This window comes from Vicugna pacos, chromosome 5, assembly GCF_048564905.1.
Source record: "Vicugna pacos chromosome 5, VicPac4, whole genome shotgun sequence".
Taxonomy (NCBI): Eukaryota; Metazoa; Chordata; class Mammalia; order Artiodactyla; family Camelidae; genus Vicugna; species Vicugna pacos.
This window is the reverse complement of record NC_132991.1, coordinates 62,007,748-62,029,821: the sequence shown is the minus strand read 5'-3', so window position 1 is coordinate 62,029,821 and position 22,074 is coordinate 62,007,748. Positions and strand designations below refer to the sequence as shown.

The following is a 22,074-nucleotide window of genomic DNA, read 5'->3' as shown; positions in this document are numbered from 1 at the left end:
AAACAAAATACTAGAACTAGCAGACTAGAACATAAATGAAAAAATACATATATTCCAATTAGAATAAGAGCAGAAGCCCAGTGACTTCAGTAAGAAAAACATAATTACATTTTAAGAAAATTATAAAACTAAAGTGTATCTGAATGTGAAGTTTTAATATTGTAAACATTCAGTTTTTGCAAAATTAAATTACATCTTGTTAAATAAAGTATCACTTGGGAGAGGAAGAAATATTAAAGCAGCAATTAAAAAGTTCACCAGCAAAAAAAAAAGTTCTTAACACTTTGAATAGTAATGAGAATAATGACAGTATGCCTGCTGTACCAAATATCAAAATATACAATAAAGGGGATGTAACTGAAATGATGTCCCATTTTATCTCCTGAAGTAGGAATAGAAGGTCAATGGACCAGAAGAGAGATTTCAAAATAAGTAAAAATATTCTAGTAATTGACAGGTCAATAGAACAGAAGAGAGATTTTAAAATAAAATAAATAAATTCTAGCAAGGAAGTTACCAAGTAGTTATGAATACATTAACACTGGTGGCTTGAATCTAAATAAAAAAAAATCCTTTTAAAAAGAAATGATATAAATAGAAATATTTGTACTAACTTTAACTTTTCTTAAAGTTTCAAGAGGTCCCAATATATCATCTGCAGAAATTCTTAATAAATCTCTACATTCTCTTCTCTTTTCTAACACCCTGAAATTCCTAGAAGCCTTATTTTTACTGCTAAATAACTTTTCTCTAGCTTCTAGATTTGCAGTCTTATTCTTCTGATGATTTTTGTTAGTTTTTTGTTTTGTCTCTGAGCTATCATCTCTGGAAATATCCTTTCTCCTGCACATGCAGCAACTAGAGAAGGTAGTTTTTTCTCACTCTCATTCACTTGAATGAACTGAAAGAAATTCCAACTTTTTAGGATGAAATTCCCATATATTAATACTTTATCATCTATGACATGTATGATTAAGGGAATGAGGCATGTTTAGTCAGTCAAGGAAAAAATGCCTCAAAATACATATCAAATTCTTGATAGTAATCACCTCTGGATTTAATTAGGATATTTATTATTTTTTACTTACGTACTTCCTGAATTTTTATGAATATGTATTTATTTATAATCAGAATGTAATAAATGATTCATTTGTGCAGAATTTATTAACATTCTGTTTCAGTTCTTACATATACAACTGCTTGATAGAATCATGTTTTCCTCCAATGAAACACAACTGTCCAGTAAAGTATGAAACAAATTTTGAGGGTTAAAGAATTTTCGTAGCATAATAAAATGGTAATTCAGGAAAAGATTATTATGGTGTACAGTTAAATTCTCATTATCAAGGCAAATTTACTGTATTATATTTCAGAAAAATTCTACAATTTAAATTTATCTTTTACATATTCATTTTCATTAGAGCTATAAACTCAGTTAAATTCAAGTTATAAAAAAATGGTAAGGATACATTCAGTCATTACTTTACAAATAATCATTTCAATGTTTATTTTTTGAACTTTCATGTGAGATTTAAACTGTCACTTAAAAATGATCAGTTGCTAAACAAATTTCTTCAGTGGATTTTACAATTCAAAGAGATTCTAGATTTTTAGGAATAAATGGAATTTATCCAAATAAAAAACTTATCTTCTTATAATGTTACAGTTGATGAGAAAATCTTATACTTTATTTCATTAATGTTAGATCATAATCAGGATGTTGTAAAACAGTGACCAGGATAATTTAACTAAGTGGCAGTTCTGCATGCCTGTGGGGCAGAGGAGGGGATTTTGGCTAAAGCCATTGATAGCCCTTGGCAGCCTCCAATTTGTAGGTAGAAAGCTGGTAGACCGGCTGTGGCCCTCCATGTTATGAATACTGACTCCAAGAAAGACTAGAGAGTTTGAGGCCATGCATCTCTCAGTGCCCACTTTGAGTCCCTACGCTGACAAAGGATCCATTCTAAGTTCCCACATACAGAAATTCTAGGTAAGTCCTCTGCAGCTAAATCATTAGGTTTATGCCTTCCAAAGACCTTTCTGTCAAACGTGCAAAGCTTGGACAAGAAAAGTTGACGCCTGGAAACAGGAAGATCAGAAAGAGATCACACTGGAAATTTCTTTACAGGCTGGTGTTGGGCTAAGAAATAGAGGAAAGTTGGAAATTACTTGGGTCATGGTGGATGATGTCACCATTCACTGAAAAAAGAAAGAAAACTCAGCTTTAGGAGAGAAGAATAGGTCAGTTTGGGGATGTTGAACTGAGGGCCTATGAATTCTCTACATTGTTTAACAAGTAGTTGGACATGTTGATTTAAGTTTCAGAAGAAAAGTCTGGATAAACATCCGGGAAATCTATGTTATTTTTCATTTTAGCCTGAAATAGTTTTACCACGTAAATATCCCCTTTTATTTTTCTTCTAGAGCCTCTATGTTAATTTTACCTATTTTATTTTATTTTTTAAATTCTTCTAGTAAAGTCAAAATTTGCTCTATTATGAAAATACACCATGGACTAATAAAAGGGAAAACAGACATTCTATTCCTTTCAGTTGGTGTTACTTGCTATTTACTAGATTGCTCATATTCTCTAAGCCTGAATTGAATTCTTGTTATCCAAATATTTTATGGTGATAACATGTAATAGATTCTATGGGCCAAATGTTATTCTCACAAAAGATACTGAACATTTCAAACATGATTACCTGGCAGAAGGAGTCAAGTCACAGACTTAAATCCTGTTCCTTCACTCACCATTTGTGGAACTTTGGATCACCCATCTCCCCTCTCAGATATTGTTTCTTCATTAGAGAAAACCTATTTTACATACTGTTGTGAGATTAAACAAGGTACACAAAAACCCTGGCATGTGTCCTAAAACATTGTCACTGTTGAAACACCAATGCCTTAGAAGAGTCACTCGGGCAGTTTAAGTACAGACCTTAACCACTTAAATTTGCCTTAGGGTTGTAATATTAGCAAAATAACCCTGGGATTTAAGAAAAGACATTAAGCCAGAGATTCATGACTATGTATCTGCACTTCAGAGGGATTACAAATCCCCAGATATTGAACAAAAATCATGACTGAATATACATGTATGTGCACTTTCTCTGAGCAAAGAGTCTATAGCTTTCATCAGTTTTTTCAAAAGAGTCTCTGAACTGAAAAAAAAATGATAAGAATTACTGAACTCTTTTTTATTTCTGCCTTCAAAGAAAATATTATTTAAAAAAAATGACTATCCATGCTAATTTCAGTTACATTCACCCCCATGTTCAGGAAATAGTCTTTGAGCTACCAGGCACACAAAAAATGATTTCTTGTTATTATTTATTTTTTTCAAAGTTAAAGAGATTTGATATGTGAATATTTAGATTCCTTCTGCCAAGAGTCATATAGTTGTTAAGTCTTTAACCTTAGAAATTTTCACCTTAGTAATTTTCATAAATCTGTAATCTATGAAAGCAGTGGGCACCATAAATATTTTTGAAGATCATAATACTAGGGTTGGTAGTGGTACAGTCAACCTCCATCCTTTACATCCTTAAACAATTTAGATTGGGCGTATTATTTCCCATAAAATTTCACTAGTACTTAAATCAAAACAATAACTCTTAAGTTAAGTATTTCCAATATTTTAAAAAATTAACCTATAGGGAAAAATCAAAGAACTTCACTTTTAACTGAAATTAGGGGCTAGATATTTTCTTACACATTTCTTTCTGCAGTAACTACCTTAAGTAGAGTTGTAAACTACATTTCTCAATATAGATGCTTTTGGCCCTTTTTGTTTCCATCTGTGAAAGTCAAGGTCATATGCTTAAGGAGCCCCCTAATTCTCAGTACACAATCACTGATTTCCAAGAAAATATCTAATGGTGTTGCTTATAAGGGAAGCTTTCTCTAATAGCATAAGATTATTACATGAATTAAATCAAAGGGCACATCTTTTTTAGTTTTACTTTAATAAAAACTATTGAAGTAAAGCAAAGTTGGAGGAGCTCTTCTGGGATTTCTCGATTTAAATTCCTTCCAGGACTTCCATTTACCATAATAGATTAAGTACATGCATTTTCTCTGCTTCTTCCCAAGATTCCTCTAAAATTACAGTGAAGACATTAACAAGATACAAATCCAAAAGACCAAGAGAAAGGGAGAGGGAATAACAAGCGAGAAAAAAATCAATGAATTTCAGGGAAATGGAGAGAGTAAAACTAAGAAAGCAAAACGGCAAGTGCCTATGGGGGATGCCAAGGATATAAAAATGTAACAGAAACTAGGAAAGATATAAAAACTGGAGACACCTAGTGACACGGGTGGTGAAGGTGAAAGATGGAACTATAGGAATGATTTTTAAAATTTGTATAAAGAACAACTAGATTCTCTGGTTGTCTCCTTATTTGGAGTAGCAGGTTACTGCTTCTCTCCATTCTGGCAAGAAACTAGAACTTTTAAAATGGAGAAACTGAACCAAAATGTATTACCTTTAGATATACTAGACACAGTGGAGATTGGAGGAGAGGAACCTTACTAATAAAAGCTCTCATTTCTTGCTAATTTGTTTGTTTGTTTGTTTGTTTGAAATCTACACAGTGAACAAAACTACTTGCAATAAACCTCCAAAAATGGACAGCCAGGTGTTTAATTTTGCCAGAAGACAATTGGTAGATTTTCTCTGAAAAGATAAATGGCCCGATAGTGGGTAATTCAAACAAATGGTTATATCTCTGGTCACAGGAGAGCTCAAATCACCAGATGCTACAGAGTAAATGTTTGTGTCCCTCAATATTCCTATCTTGAACTCATAACTCCCAATGCAATTAGGTATTAGGAGGTGTGGCTTTTGGTAAGTGATGATGTCATGAGGGCAGAGCTCTCATGAATGAGCTTAGTATCCTTGCAAAAGAAACACTAGAGAGCTCCCTTATCCTCTCTGTGACATGAGGGCACAAGAAAATAGCTGTCCAAGAACCAGGAAGTGGGCTTTCATCAAATACTAAATCTGTGATCTTGTATTTTTCAGCCTGGGGAAAAAAAATTTGGTGCTTATAAGGATCTTAGTCAATGGTATTCAGTTATATAGACAACAAAGAAACAAAGAAAAAACAAAGGGAAGAAACAATTCAGGGAACAGACAAAAAATCTGAAAAAATTAACACCTTAAGACACATGAGAACATATACTGTATTCATCAACCAAGAACAGTGAGGTTTTTTTAAATAATAGGAGAAACAAAGCTTTTGGAAATTAAAAGTATAATACATGTTATTCTTAAACAAACAATTTGGAAGGAAAAGTCAAGAAAATCCTCAGAGGATAAGAATAAATATGTAAATTTGGCAAATCTTAGAAAAAAGATATGAACATTAAACAGTCAATCCAGAAGGTCCAGCAACTGACTCATAAGAATTCCAGAAGAAAAAGGAGAAAAAACAAAATAATATTATAAAAAATGCTACAGGAAAAAAAAAAAGCCAAACTAATTGATGTAAGTTTCTAGATTCAAAGGGTCCTTCAAAAGCTCATAACAATGAATTAAAAAAAAAAAGTCTCAATTTTCATGTCTGGAAACTTTGGGAATAACAGAGAAAAGAGTCAACTATTACCAAGGGAAAAACAGGAATTAGGGATCAGAATGTCACCTGATTTCACAATAGCAACATTGGAAGCTAGACAAAAAAAAAAAAAAAAAAGGAAACGTATTTGTAAAATACTGAGGGAAAGAATTATCAACAGAATTTTATACCTGAGAAAAGTATCAATCAAGCACAGAGGTAGAAAAAATATTTTCAACATACCAATTCTCCAAAAAAAAAAAAAATGACCCCTATAATGTGCCCCTTTTCAGGAAGCTATTAGTGTAAGATTTTATGACAATTATCAGTTTATTGCCCCTCACCTACAAATGTACCCTTCAATGTATCCTCTGTGATAAAAAACTGAATTTCTTTAAGTATTTCTCCTTTAAAGTGAACACAGTGTTAAACTTTTAAGCTGAGGACTTGGAAGAGCACTGCATGGGGAAAAGGCTTTCTGCAGTTTCTGCTGCAGGTCAGGAGGGATGGGGTATGTGTGAGTCGGTCACTTGGGCATGAGGATATTCGACAGCCTTCCCCAGCCTTAGGCCCACGACCTGGTTGGTCCTCCATGACTTTAAACCCTTGGGCACGGTGATAACTTTTCCTTAGCCCCCTTGACATGAAAACCAAAGTTCTGCACTGCCTGCCTACTCAGTAGGCCTCCTGTTTGAGCAGGTTCCTGGACTCACCCCAAAAATTCCCCCATAGCTTGCACTCATTGGTCTGCTTGGACTCCATTGGCAAGCCGCAACTCAACATGCATGCAGCCATCAATCTGAACTCCCTCAGCACACAGCTGCCTATATCACACTCCAAGAAGTCACTCCTGAAAGTCTTTCCTCAACCCCTGTCACACCTACACTCCCAGTTCACATCCATTCATGCCACCACTTGCTGATCACCTGCTCCTCAGCCTGCACTCCAGAGGATGCCTGTTGCTTACTGGTTATCCCGCAACTCCAGATCAGCTCCAGCCTGGATAATCCAGGGACTTCTCCGGTATCTGGTAGCCAGATCACATCTGCTGGGACAAAGTCTGAACCCCTTTAGTTTATCCTTCCTTGGGTACTCTCCCTCACCCCCAGGGTACCATATTGGGTTTCCTTATATTTTATAGTTACTCTTTTCGCCATAGTTAATAATTCCTAAATGAAATTCTACAGTGAAATACTAACCTAAGAAGGAGGAAGGCATGGCATTAAGGAATTAAAGGATCTTACTGAGCTGGAAAGCAAAGGGAGGTTCTATATGATGAGGAAGAGAAGGACCAGAATTACAGCTGGGTCTTAGACCGAGACACTGCCAGTCCAGAAACATGAGAGCAGAATTTTTAAGGAAGGATTTCTCTCAGGTAACAGAGAAAACCAAAAAACCAAAAAGAAAGAAGCTGACAGATTTCCTGATACATCTAACCTTGTGGAAAGGAGAATTCTGTTCATAAATTTCAGAAGTAGATGTAAGGATATAAAATGCCCAGAAAAAAAGTATTTGTTAGTGAAATGATTAAAAGCAGTGAGCAATACCTTTATAGTAATAATTTGGAAAACAAACTAAATTTTTAATACAGTTTGAAATTATGACATAAATATTATCCAGAGAAAAAGAGTGAAATAAAGTTTAGGAAAGGATCTGAAAATGCTAAATCTTCTTTTTCCATATGAAAAAAAAGAAAAGGGAAGAGAAGCAAAAGGAAAAAATAGGCTATGCAGTTTGAAATAAAAATTTCTTCTGGCTCCTTTGGTTGAACCAAAAGTGTTAACTGCTTTTAGCATTTATCTACTGGGATACCTCTCCAATTTCCCTTCTCCCTTTCTTGAACCTTAGTGTTTACTCAATTATACAGTAAAATTACCGGCCATGGGAAACCATTTTTAATGATGGGATTCCAGGCTTGCATTCGATCCAGGGATAGGCGCATTCCCAAGTCAGGTCAATGAGAATCTTCTTCCTGAACCCCTCTCGCCAGACTAGGGTTAGTGGGGCACTTCCCACGAGCTGGGTAGAAGCTGAGGTGAGAGATTTTTCTGTGGATCCTCACAGCCTTTCATTTCCTGGCTCCAGGTCATTTCTGGAACAGTTCCAGCTGTATTCCTCCTATTTCTAGGTAGCCATTACTGCGCAAGTGGGCTTATTTTGTTTACTTTTTTTGACTGAACTATTAAAGAACACCATATTTATAAAGAAATAATGTCTACTGTCTCAAATTATCCATTAGTTTATAACATGTTTATGTTTTCTCCTCGACAAACCGCAGATCAAGTCTTATAGTCTAACACATAGGTCAATTGATGTTGCAATGGAAAATTCAAAACGTCAGTTCTCACGGATGAAATGGAAATATATTATTATGCTCTGTAAAGTGTTATATAGTAATCAACACTCTGAGAGACAGAAACATGGTTTGCGAGTCGGCTTGTGTAGGCAGAGTGGGTCATGGGGTTTCTCCAAACCTTAATTGAGCGTCTACCTATTTTCATTTGTTTCAGATGTTTCTTTTCTGCTTCACATAAAACTGATTTTGTTCTTACTTACAGGTAAATTTCACCTTGAAATTATGCTACTATTTCCTATCAACACTGAAATGTTCCTAAATTTAAGCACTTGAGAACGAGAAAACCAAATGATAAATATCACTTGGTAATCCACCAAGGCCCCGGGTGCCTGAATACTTCATGCTCTAATGCTATTTGTAAGTCAGATAGTTTAGGTGCATGCTAGTGTTCACATTCAGCCTTATCAACCTCATGGCACAAAGAGACCTTGTAATGTAATATCTCATCACCAAAAGGACAGTTAGATAACATAGGATCATGCTTCAAAAATGGCTTAGCTGGCAAATACATATTTTAAACAGACTGCTTGGTTGACTTAAATATCAGAACTGCCTTTCATCAAGTCTTGATTGGCTGATTGTTAACCTTGAACCAACCGTGGCTTGTTTGGAATGCATTTAATTTAAGGTGATGAAAATAATATCTTGTATTACTAACAGAGACTCCTTAAAACCTTCATTTACTATCCACATAATAACAATCCGGCATATACATTACCCTTCAGAAACTGAAACATCACTGGATCTATTTGAATTGCAAATGAGAAAAAGAGACATGCTAAGAAAATCCTTAAGTAATAGGAAGTTCTTAAACACAGGCTTTCATTTTCATATTGTGAAAAGTTGGCATTAATTATTGCAAGTCTGTGTGCTAAAGTATACTTTAAAGTTTGACGGTCCTTGTTGCTTTATTACCATGATGAATAAAAGAAAACTTATTCAGCACACCTGGATCAGAGTTAACAGATTTTACATAAATTGTTTCTTTTCTTTTCTTTCTTGTTTTTTTTTTCTATTGTTTTAAGAAATTCAAGCTAATCAAAACCTAAATTTAAAGGGAGAAAATAATTTATTGATTAAAAATGGGCAATGATGCGTGAGCCTCATAATAAAACAAATACTAAATTTACTGGAGAAACAGTCTCTACTTCATTTTTATTCATACTAGGACTTGGTGTTATTGTTCTACTTACAGAAGGACGACTTTGGAAGGGCACTTGGAGATGGGGTTCTTTTCAGACATAACAGGAATTTCAGTTAGACCACATTTGGGAAGTATAAAGATTCTCACTCACTGCCCATCTCACTGCAACATCTGCCCTGTTGCAGTTCTAACCTATCAGTTTAAACTGGATATTTTTAGATGCAGATGGTGGTGGTTCATTTCCTCTGGACAATAGATGAAGCATTAAATTAAGGGCTGATAGTCTGATAATAACAATTCTGTTTACTTCAGGAGCAGTGGAAAGACTTTAAGCCTTATTAGGAAGGTCCTTTACTCAATTTCAGTTAGAGAACTTGGCCAGCACAATTATATACACACTGTTTGTAAATATCTTAATACTCCGTTGTAAACAAAAATGTTATTTCCTTAACAGCTAAAAATGCCTATGAAATACATAAATACAGATACACTGTATGAAAAGAAAAAGGTTACTAAAGTAATATGTAGATATAAGAGAATAAGACCCAGCTGAGGAGGAAAAAATGACTGTTTTGAAATGGCACTATTTTTTTTTCTATAGACAGTTTACTTTCAATGACAATTAGATTACCAAGCAGAAGAGTTGGTTTGTCTTTAATGAAACCGTTGATATTATTCATAGCTCTCAAAGATATAAACTAAAAATATCATCATGAACATTATTTGAGAGTATACTGTGTGTGCATGTGAAAAAAAAACAGAGTTTTTTCAAAATATGTTCATACTTACAACCCAATAAAATAGGAAATGATTTATGGTATTCCTTTGGGTGAGCATCTACAGCTGGACATTCTTAATGAATTAGCCCTCACAAGTAATAATTACATTACAAAGAAAACTAAAAAAAAAATTGTTTCTAAGTAAAATAGAAATATAATATTTATAAATATTTTAAAAATAAACATACTTGAAACAAAAATTTCAGGGTTTAAAATAAGGAATTATGCACCTATATCTAAGAACCATATTAAACTTTAATATCGTACTGAGGGAGTTAGTGTTAAATAAGTTATAAGAAAATATTTGTATATTCATTTATCCTCTCCTTACTTAAAGCAGAGTCCAAAACAAACAAAAACCACACAAGATGGTTAAAGAAAAAAAGTATACATGGCATAAAATATATAAAAATAAATATATGAGATATATATATATATATATATATATATATATATATAATATATGTAAAATAAAATATAAGGATAGGAAAAATGAGCTGAAATAAGGGTCAATTTACATTAGAAAAATGCAACCAAATAAATTGTAAGGCCAAATAACTTTGGTATTCCTATATTGGTGAAAAGTTTAAAAGATCCCTAAACTCATCATTAACGATAATATTTTCTTACAATAATCTCCTATCATACTTTCTCTGGTCCAACCTGATGAAATATTCTGTTTCATCGATTTACTATGTTACTAGACAAATCTCACTAAGGTTAAAGCTATGCCATCCTAGTTATCCTTATAATCCTTGGAGTAAACAGATAATATGGGACATTGCACATGGCAGACATTCCATTAAAGTCTATTCAAAAACGAATGAACATATATGAAATATATTTCACCCATCCTTCCAAATTAAAAACAAATATTTACTGAAAACCTAATACTCGATAAATAGCTATTGTAGGAGTTACAAAGTTTAAAGTAGCCTTTAACCAAAAGACATTAACAACTCTGTTAGGGATACAAAAATGACACACGGGCTTTAGGTGTTATCCTTAATACATACATTACAAATTTGGTAGAAAGTAAGAGAAAAGAGGGTAATGTAGGTTGAAATTTACTCTTTTTAAAATCAATGCTATATTAAAAATAGAGAATATTTTATTTCAAAGCATCTCTCTGCAAAAGAATAAAATACTTTTTGTTAGTGAGAGTATGGGTAACATGCTCACTAAGTGAATGAGTGTTCCATTTTGAAATTAGTTTGTTTTTCATTTTAAAGGAACTTGACTCATTGCTTTAATAATAAGAGAAAAAACCTCTTCTGTCTTTCTACTCAAATCCCTTGTGTTTCCACCTTCCCAAGAAGCTTACATATGTTTCCTATGGTTAATTTACCACATGCTTGCTAGAGCTGACAATTTTTAATTTACTGGTCAGATTCACCTATTATTTGTATGCATCATACCAAACATATTCCTGATTCACTAAAATTTCTTTGTGGGGATACAAGGAAATTACATTTAATATGGCTGAGATCAAGTGGGCCCTTAGACCTTAATTATAAATTATATATAAAAAAAAAGGGAGTGAAAGAAGAAGAAGAAAGAACTGGCTCCCTTGGCTATGTTATTACCAGGAAACAAATGAAAAAGGGAAATTTATATCCAACCATAAATCCCAAACGTTTCATTTTCATTTTCCCCAAGTTAACTTTCTCACCTAGCTAAGCAGCATTTCCTGCTTTTATTAGCTGCTGGTCCAATATCAGCTGACTGGTATCTGTCAAACTCCCTGCTTCAATGAGCTTAGGGACTCCCAAGGAACTCCACATAAGCAGACTTCTGCTTATAGCTTCTAATTATTTTCTAACAGATAATGGAACATTTAAGTTCAGAGAGGTTAGATTATATTTGTAAGTGGATCAAAGCCCTAGATAAAACTGCAGTGGCAAAGATCAATCTAGAATACCCTAAGCTTTTCAGTTTTGAAATAAAGAACACTTGCTGATTGGTTATTTTCTGTGACAAACTGGTCTCACAATTTTACTATCTCAGAGATACTCGTTTTTATTTCTAACCTCACAGTGCCAAGCTATATGTAAACTATAAGCCATGAGCACCAGAAACATGGCTTCTTAGGAACTGCAGCAGCATTTAGAAATGTTCGAAAGAATGTATTGATATCTTTTTTCCTTATTGAAAAAAAGAAAACCATCAAGCTATTTACTAGCTATTCACGTAGTGAGCATAGTACAACTTACTGTTTTAACAGGGTCAAAGAGGTATACATTCTATGGTCGTCATTTTATGCAAAGCGGTCATGGTGAAATTAAAATGTTCAGGAAATATAATGCATCAGAATTTTTTATTTGTATAATTCAGAGGATTTGTCTGGAGTTTGTGTAGAAAGTCATACACTCTCAGTCTGATTTTCTCATCTGAAGGTAAGAATGAGTGACATAAAATGTCATAGGGAGAAATAATATATAAGAAGGAAAAAAAGCATTAACAAAACTATCCGTATCAAGGCTTGATACGTCTCAAATTATTTGCTGCTTTTCTGGAAATTCTATTTCCTAGTCTATGCTTGCCCTCGGGACAAAAGCTTTCTACCTGAAAATTTGAACAATCTTTGTATTATAAACAGTTCTTCCTATTGATACAGTCAAAACAAGTAGGGATTTTTCCTAAACCATCATAATTAGCAAATACCACTCAGATTGGAGTCAGAAAATGCATGTGATCAGCATAATTCTCTTCCAGCTCTACGGCGACACAGCACTACATCCTCTAATCATGCATGAAGTTCCCCAAATTGCAGAGTTTAGAGAACTGGAAAATACCTACAATATGGAAAGCAGTGCCTTTAACAAACTACTGATTTCCATTCACCAAATTTAAACATTGGTACAGTAGAATATATGCTCTTGAGAAATGCCTTCTCATCCAGTACATTCAAGAAATGCTTGGGGGTAACAGAAGCAGTCAGAGAGCTTATTAAGTTACATATTGAGACTTACAGAAAACAATTTGTTTTGGCTTTAGGCAGTCTCTTTTAGGCATTTCAAGAGAGAAATTAAGCCTGTTAGAATGCAAAACTCATCAAGTACTCAGCCTATTTTCAAACTTTCTTAGTGCTTCCTAAGATAATAGTTAAAGCTCAAGTTTTAGGATATCTACTAAATTCAGATAACAATTACTGGCAGTAATTTATAATGACTGAGGTCTATTACTTTTATTTATTTATTTTTGCCAGCATCTTTTGCTCTTTATACAGAATCCCATCCTGGCCTCTTTATCCCTATTGGAATAGCTGTCAACAGTCAAGAGATGGGGGGGGGGTGTCTAATAACAGACTGTTTTTAAAGAGGCAAACCCTAGCCAAAATCACCACCTAAGATTCCAGGATAAGATTAAGAAGAAGCTAAAAATGAAACCTCCTACTACCCTCCCATATATAAAGGAAACATTCTCAGGGACGCAATCAGAAGGTTCCCACTAGGGGACGTTACTGGCCTTCTGCATGCATAGAAAGTCTAGCAAGGGCTTTCAGAGGGGACACTGAGTCCTACTTTTAGAGTCAATATAAAGAACTATTCCTCAGTGATATGTTGGTGCTCTGGATTCAAGATAGCTAATAAAGTGATTTTGTAGAAATAAATCAGAGATGACCAATATAAATACCTAAAGAAAATTATCCAAGTACAATAAGCCAAAACAGGTGAGACTGTTGGCGGGACATATTACAGAAGTCAATTAGTCTGGAATAGAGAAGGCTTAAAGGAGGAATAATAACAGTCTTTTGAAAATAGAAAAACTATTCAGTCAATTAATGAAGTATTTATTCTTTTCCAACTACATGCTTGTATTGTGCTTGCCACTAGATAATGTAGACGTGGGGTCAACGGACAGCCTCTGACATCAAAGACACTGTAGTCTAGTGATGAAAAGTGGGATTCTACAGTAAAACTAGGACAAATAAATATATTATAATAGATGCACAATTTTTTTTCTGAGTACTATTAGTAGGTTATAATTTAGATTAAGGTGTCAGGAAAGATATCTTTGAGGAAGTATACTTAAGCTGAGAAAACAGTGATAACTAAAAGTTCATTAGGTGTAACTGGGAGAAGGACACTCCAGACAAAGGTGTTAACTGGTTTGCTTGGTTTGTAAGAAAAGTGGAAAGAAAGGCAATGAAGAGAAAAAAGACTGGGAAATTAGTTAGGAACTCTGGAAGCGAAGGGTTCAGTATTTTATCTTACCTTAGCAAAGCCACTGAAAGGTTTTTCGAAAAGGACTGACACAATTCAAACTTTGTATTAAAAAGCAGGGAGATCAAATTGGAAGCTGTTTTCATAATTCAGGAGAAGTTGGTGGTTTGGACTAAGGTGGTGGTAACAGAATATAAGAAGAAGATGATGATCTCCAAATGTGTTTCTGGCATAGAATCAAAGCATTTGCCCTTGAATTTGTAGTGGGTGGTTTGAAGGGTTGTGACATTCAAGGATAAAACCCAATTTTCTGATGGGTACAATAGGGTGAATGTATATACAAATTATTTAAATGAGTAAGATTAAATGTAGACGAGATTAAGAGGATGAAAAGGTACATTCTGAGTATCTTAAATTTGAGATGCCCTGAGATTTCAATGTGGTAATATCAAGGATGGAGATAATTCATAAAATAGATTTGAAATGGAATTTGAGAATGTAGTGAGATGATCTAGGGAACATATGTCTGTTGAAAAAGAGATCTAGAACATAGAACTGAGAAATTTTAGTATTTCTGGGATTGTTTGATGCCAGCATGATTTTGAGAATCAAGAAACTTGAAGATTTTTGTTCAGAATGTGCTTTTAAGGTGGTCCATGAATTCAAGATGGCTGTGGAAGGATGAGAAGATATAGGTGGCAGTTGAGGGACAGTGATAAACAATAAGAATCAATGAATAGACGATATCAAAAAGGGTTAAATGTTTCTCTAGTAGGTACTATAGGAAAAGAACTAGAGGGGCAGGAGAATGTGCTTGGAGAACTGGGTGTCTGATATACTGATTTCAGATGTGATGCCATTTCTGACTGAGTTCTATACAACTAACAGGACGTGACTAAGGGCCAATGAAATAAACTATAAAAGAAATGACTTACTATAGTCACTAGTATGTTTTAGCTTTTCTTTTTAGTAGAGTTTTGAAAGCTTAAATTCTGTTTCGGATAAAGTCTATAGAATCTCTTTCTGAAGATACTGTTTTATTTTTAAAAGCACAGTATCCCCAACTTTTCTTAATAATTTCAGCTGTAATTTTTCTTAAGGTAAAAAGAATTGGTTAATCAATTTTTCAACATCATGCCAGCAGTATGGAATCCTGTGACATCTAAGCAGTGAGCCACTTGGAAAAAAAAAGGAATTTTGTATTTTTCACCTCTGAAATGAATGAATTGTATTCACAGATGCAAATGAGCAAAATATGTAAGAACTAAAGATGTCATTTAATTAAATTATATAATTTTTGTGATTTCTACTGTATCCTAAAAGTATGATATAGGACCTAGCTAAGAGTCACTGTTAACTATGTATGAAAATATTGTGATGTGCAAATAATGTTATAGAACAAAATATCTTTTCAAATTGTTTTGTAAGTCTGCTATAATCCAGGAGAAAATGTAAACACTACCAAAAATTGTATCACCCCACAATTATGGCATCACCTAGAGCTGAAACAACTCCCATTTAGACACTGAGCATCATAAAAACAATGTAGAGAAGAGAAACATGAAAACATACTTCATGTGGACATATCGTCAGAAAATAATAAAATACCTGTTATGTAAGATAAATAAAAATTCCTACTGTACAGGGAGAAAGAAATGAGTTCTTTTCCTTTTAATAAGAAAATTACCATTTCCACATTAAGGTTGGGGGTCTGAAATACGCTTGTTACAGCACCTCTCCATGAACTACGTGGTTGATTTAGAGAGAAAGCTGAAACCAGAGCCATGGAGATTCAAGCAAACTGATATATAATTGATCAGTCACTGGAACTTAGGATAACTATGGCATTTCTTTTATCCTAAAATTATTCTTTTTAAGAAAACTAATAAAGTAAGTAAAACATTTAAAGACATAATCACTTCCTGGGCAAATTAAATAATGTCAAGTTATTTAATTACAGTGGGCTTAACTATGGGGTAAAAAAAGAAACAGTGTTGGAAACTCCAGCAAACTCAAGAGCCTGTCTGATTTGATCAGACCATGGCCCCCAATTCCAGGAATCCTGCTCCACAGGATAATTTTTTTAGGTATGTGTTGTGCCTCATTTGATGAATTTTTAAAAAGAGAGAGAGAGAAACAAAAAGCACCTGTGTTTTCCCAAAGAGATGGTGCTATCTGCAAGAAGAACTACGACTGAGTATAAATGTAGGCATTCACCTTAAGAAGGTGGACCTTTCGAGTCATTTTCTTAATGTTCAATGTGATCTCCCTTTATGGGAAAGAAGAATGGCCATTCACTGGCAATGCGTTATTATTGTCATTATGAATCCATTAGACATACTCAGGTGAACTGATAAACAGTCTTGTGACCAAATTCTCCTTCTCTTGCTTTTAGTGTAGCATTTAATAGAACACAGAATGCTCCTTATTTATTTTTGCCTATGATAAAATGTCTAAGGAAGTATAAAAGTCCTCCCCTTTGTCCTTGGATATCAATAGATGTATTGAAAGTAGTGTGTTTGAAGCATTAAGTTATTCATGTGTGCCATTTATGACACTAAGTAAGGCACAGCTATAGCTGATAAACCTAGTAGTAGTTATTGAATCCAGAATATTCCACCCTAAGTGTAAAGTTGCAGGGCAGTGGGGGAGGGTGGCCAAAAGGTCTAATTCTTAAAGTTTTATTTTCCTCCTACAAAACGATCTAAAAACACATGCACACGTGTATATAAACACAAATACACACGTAACTAGTTCTCAAAAGAGACATGCAGCACGGTTTCAAACTTATTTCCGTTTTAAAGTTATCCTTGGAACAATCTACCATAGCCCTTTACCAGCTGACCTCCTCTTGACGTTTTCTGCCCAGAGGATTTCTCTTGCTATTGAAGCCTGTTTGCCGCGTTCAGCGGGTATTTCATGCAGAATAAGTGACTTTCTCTCCCAGTGGTCTTCACTCGATGACTGACAGCTGGAGTTTTTGCATCATCTCCCTTAAACCTTAAGGAGAGTAACTGTATATGTCCTACACTGGCTGCCAGACTCTTTCCAATGGAAAGCAGCTCCAGTCACTCCGGAGGGCAGCTGGCTTTACTGGCTCCCCTGTCTCACGTCCCAGTTCCCCAGCTGATGAGTCTTTTTCCTCCAACATAAACCCCTTTCACTCAAATCCTTGTTTTAGGGTCAGCTTCTGCTTCTAGAATAACCCAAACTAAGACATAGGCTGAACATGACTTTTAACTTAATAACCCTTGGAATATTTGGAATTTCAACTCAATCCTTAGGTCCAAATTACAAATACTTTTGCTTACATAAACTTTTTAAATTGTGGTTTGATTTGCTATTTAAGCATCTATATTTATAGATATAAGCATTTATCTACACACATCATAGATGAGCTAAAAAGGTAGATATGAAATGTAGGTATATGTTTACATTAAAATTATACCAGCCTAATTCAAATACTGAATTCAACATTAATTTTGTCAGTTCAACTCTGTATTTTAATTTTTGTGATTCTATTTTAATGTTTTGAAAGAAGTTGAGAAAACTGTAGGAAGTATTTCTGCCTGAGACTTATTGAAACTCTGCCAATAGCAGTCCATCAATCTTTAATCTTTCACCAGGGAGGAAAGGCAGTCAAAATATTTTCCCTAATTTTTTTTTTCGCTTTTAAGAATATCAGACTCTTTGGAGTCGGTTGGTCACCAAATCCATCAACCGTTTATGAAAATGACTTCTTTCACGGCTCAATCAGAGCCTCACCTAAATTTCAGCAGAAATCTGAGACTTCAAGCTGCCATCCCCACTCCTGTTTCCATGGGAATAAACTTCAGATGAGGAAAAAGAAAAGAAAAGAAAAGAAAAGAAAAGAAAAAAAAAAAGAAAAGGATGGGGTTAAGAGCTTTCAAATAATCAATCATTCAAAATCATGATGAGGTTTTTCGAGATTCCTTCCTAGGTGATTATTTCGTAGCCTCTTAACCCCTTTTTGCCAGTCTGTTTCCATGGAAATATGACAAAAATGGTTGTCCGAGCCTTCAGCAGAGATTATTAGCAATCTTGTGAATTTTGGCTTTGGCTGCAGTCTAGATGGGGCAAGATCTTTTTTATATCAGTTTTACATAGTAAACTATACTGTTTTAACTCAGTGTCATTTTTATTTATAATTTTTACTTTCTTTGAAAAATCTCCTTCACAAATTTATACCTATGATCAAGATCAAACTGACTGCAACATCACTGAAAAAAAAAACTTCAGTTTTTCATTTTAATATATGAGCCAGGACATGTAGCTGCAGAGAGCACCAAAACTATTAGAGACCTGCAGGAGGAATAGTATTTAGTTACTGGACTCAGTGTCTGTTAGGTATTAGCAGATGTGGAAAAAAGATCGTATTTAAAATATTTAGCAACTGGTAAGGCACAGCACCAACCAATCAGAACGGCTAGTTTGTTCTAATTAATTATCAGCTCTATTATATAATAACCAGTAAGTTGTTTGAATAAATTACCCCTATATAAGATGGTGATAGCATTACATCCAAATAAATTATCCAAGGTCACAGAGTTCCTGCAAAACTTATAAAAGGGCTTGCAAGAAAAGCTGGGTAGAAATGTATAGCAATCCATCTTTTAAAAATCAAAGTGCATATGCTTTCATATGAAGGTCATTTGAAAATCAAAATCATTCTTATTACTGAAGACATTATGCTGAAAGACAGAGAAAGAATACATATGGGTCCTTGATAGTACTCCAGGCAAGATACCTTGCACTGAATGTAAAAAAATAACAGCATGATACATACATAGTTTCATCTGTCCTACCTTTTGAAATTCGCTGAACAGCTCAACCTACAATTTTTGCTAGGGGAAATCATGAAGTTCTGATTGACCTTTTAAAAATAATTTTATTCTCTTATTATTCTATAGTTGGAGCATTTTATCTATAAGGTCTTATTCCCTGAATCTGAATTGAAAAAAAAATTTAATGATGTGAACGAAAAATACTGCAAACCATATCAGTAAACAAAGAATGCTGAAGCCATCAAGTCACCCCTGGCTGCCACCCCCACCCCAACCCCCACTCCCCAGTGAGGACAGGCCTGCAGCCCAGCCCCTGCAGCCACTCATTAATGGTGCACCCTGAGGGGACTCAGAATAATAAAGGACAAGATACTGGCCATAGATAGCTAGGTGCTTGTCAAAGGAATGAATTCAATGAGCCCAAATGTTTGCTGCCTCCCATACTTAGAAAAGCACTAAATTCTTTAACTTGAGGTGCCTGTTTCAAGTAATCTTTTATTGTTCCAACTACCTGGTCTTAGTTGTAAAGCTCCTATATATCCTAGCTCCTGCCCTACCTCTTTGGAGAAGTCCCTCAGAGCGATCTGAGTCTGTCTTCCCAGCTCAAGTCCTCCCACCAAATGAAACAATAACTCTCAACTTTTCGGCTGCACATCTCTTTCAGTCAACAATTGGTAATTGAAATAGAACCGGACACTATGAGGTTCTCCCTGGTACAAACCTCTAACATTTCCCACATTTCTTGTTTGTAAAATAAAGCCTTCCTTCAGCCTCCTTGACCTTCCTTGAGTTCCAAAGGGCAAATTCAAACAGTTGCTAATCAGAGAGGGGAGGGAGTGCAGAGACAAGAGAGGAACAATTAAGAAACAATAGTGCAGCCCTGGGGCAGGGTTGGTTCCTTCTCAAGGAATATACATAACAATATCTTTGCATTCTTCTGCAGGAACTAAGGCTCCCATCCAGGTGGAGGATGGCAACTTCACCTCACTGCAAATTTGTCTATAAAATCTTTTCGTTTAAAACCATTGGAGAGTTTGGTTATTTTGAGCATGAGCTGCTCCTCCTCCTCGCTTAGCCCTGCAATAAACTTTTCTCTGCTCCAAACTCTGATGTTCTGGTTTGTTTGGCCTCAGTACGCATCAGGCACAGAAACTTTTGTTCCATGATTATCCCTAATTTAAATTTAACAGGGACTAACTTACTATCAAAACTAATCTTGATTGATGTTTTTGACTAAATAGATCATAACAACAATAACATAAAGCAGTCTGATTGATTTTGTGAATCATCATCACTACTCTCAAATGAAACTTGGCAACACAGTTAAATATTTGGCCCCTGTGGGCAGAATGGCCTTCAGCTTGCTTGTGTAAAGTTTTACTGGGATACAGTCACACTCATTCCTGTATTTCATTTTTTTCTTAATTGTCTACAGCCTCTTACCCACTAAAAGGAAAGAGTTGAATAGTTGCCACAAAGGCCACATTGCAGGAGAAGCCTGAATATTTATTCCCTGGTCTTTTAAGCAAAAGTTTGCTGACCTCTGCTCAAGACGATAATCATAAGATTATACTATTTCCAGAGAAGACACTCTGAAGTTGGAATCTTGTGGGGTTTTTTTGTTTGTTTCTTTGGTTTTTCTTTGGTAATTCTAAAAGCAGTCTATTAATAATGGATAGAAATGTAATTGTCTAGTGTCTCTACTTACATCCATAAACTCCACATTGGCTTTGGGACCAGTTGTTTCATTAAGAATTTTAATAGCCACAGGAATCTTCACCGTTTCTCCTTCAGGAACCCAAATACCCTTTGGGGGAAAAAAAGACCTTAAATCTATATTAAGACACATATAACATTTAGACCAGGAACAAGATTTGATGTAACCATTCAACCTATTCAGATCTTTAAAAATAATTCAGAAATTCTAAATTTTTCATTCAATCAACAAACATTTTTCAAGCACCTGTTTGTTACATGTTACAAGTTATTCAGAAACTTTGTCGTCTGCTGTCATTACCTGAAGATGGGTCATATGTTTTCTGCTTTCAGAGTGTTTACACTATTATAAAATTCAATTTGTGTGCATGAAAAAGGCTTTGACAAGTAAAAAAAAAAATGGAAATAAGGTATAATAATAATATTTAACTTGGATGATATCATCAACTTTTTATGACTTTGAGAAGGTTGTTCTGATATTTGAACTTCAATTGTCTCATTTATAGTTTAGAAGGCTGGGCTAAGTAATGTTTAAGTAATGAAGTAAGTAATGAAGTTTTAGCTTCAGTATTACCTACTTATTCTGCAACTAAAAGTAAAAGAAAATTTAAAAGCACATTCTCATGTTTCAAAATTCAGACTGACTTAAGAATTAATTTTCTAAAGCGATTGTTTAAGAATTAGTTTTCAAAGGCAAGTACCAGGGAGTATTGAGCACATATTAATGTGTATATTATTTAATATTGTGTGTATATATATGTCAAGAATTTTTATTGTTTCTGAAGTAATATGAAATATCTATGTTAGTCATTGCAAGTTCTCTCTTCTTACAGAAGTAATTATAATATTTGAACAGGATTCTGGTAATGTATAAAGTAGGTAGAGTTTGAGTAAAGTACAAAGTTAAATTAAATAACAGCATTTTTTGGTAAATAATTCAACCATTTGAATGAAGACAACGATTCCTAGAAGAATACAGGGGTGCATGGATTATATAAGAATATATTTTTTAATGTATTGTCCCAAATGAACATAGAAGCAGATATGAGGCTACATGTAAAACAATCTTAATTTTTATTAGCCTTGACATCAAAACCGTCTTCTTAGGCCACTTTTAATATTAAAATGAAAGTCTATCATTCCTGAGCAGAACATCTTCATTTCTTGTTTTTCTTAACATAAGGTGGTTATAAAGAAGAGTTCTTAAAAAGTTTTCCACTTAGTACTTCTATGCTAAAACATATGTATTTATGTTACTCAAAGCTGTAAAAATATATGAGAAGACCTAAACACAAGAATTGTTAAAAAGTCAAAATAATACAGAAAAAAAGACTTTAACCTTTAGAAGGTGAATGTAAAGGTTATGTGCGTAGAGCGAGTAGGGAAACCTGTGTGTCAAATGCAAAACAATAAGCCATGTTCCCTGTGATATAGATATATTTTTCGAAATTATTGTACAAATGGGAACAAAAATTCCAAGAAGCATTTTCTTATTGGTGGTACTAGGGTAGAGAACAGGCTTACTATCATTCAGTGAAGTAACCACAGAG

The 22,074-nt window shown here is 34.3% G+C and overlaps 1 protein-coding gene across 2 annotated transcripts in view; it reads right to left on the bottom strand.

Moving 5' to 3' along the window:
* Positions 1-22,074, bottom strand: part of ERBB4 (erb-b2 receptor tyrosine kinase 4) — a 987,764-nt gene that overhangs the window by 177,097 nt on the left and 788,593 nt on the right. For both annotated transcript variants that reach the window (XM_031678247.2, XM_031678250.2), the window contains exon 19: positions 20,517-20,615. In XM_031678247.2, the coding sequence (XP_031534107.1) occupies positions 20,517-20,615 (99 nt within the window). The remainder of the gene's footprint in view (positions 1-20,516; positions 20,616-22,074) is intronic.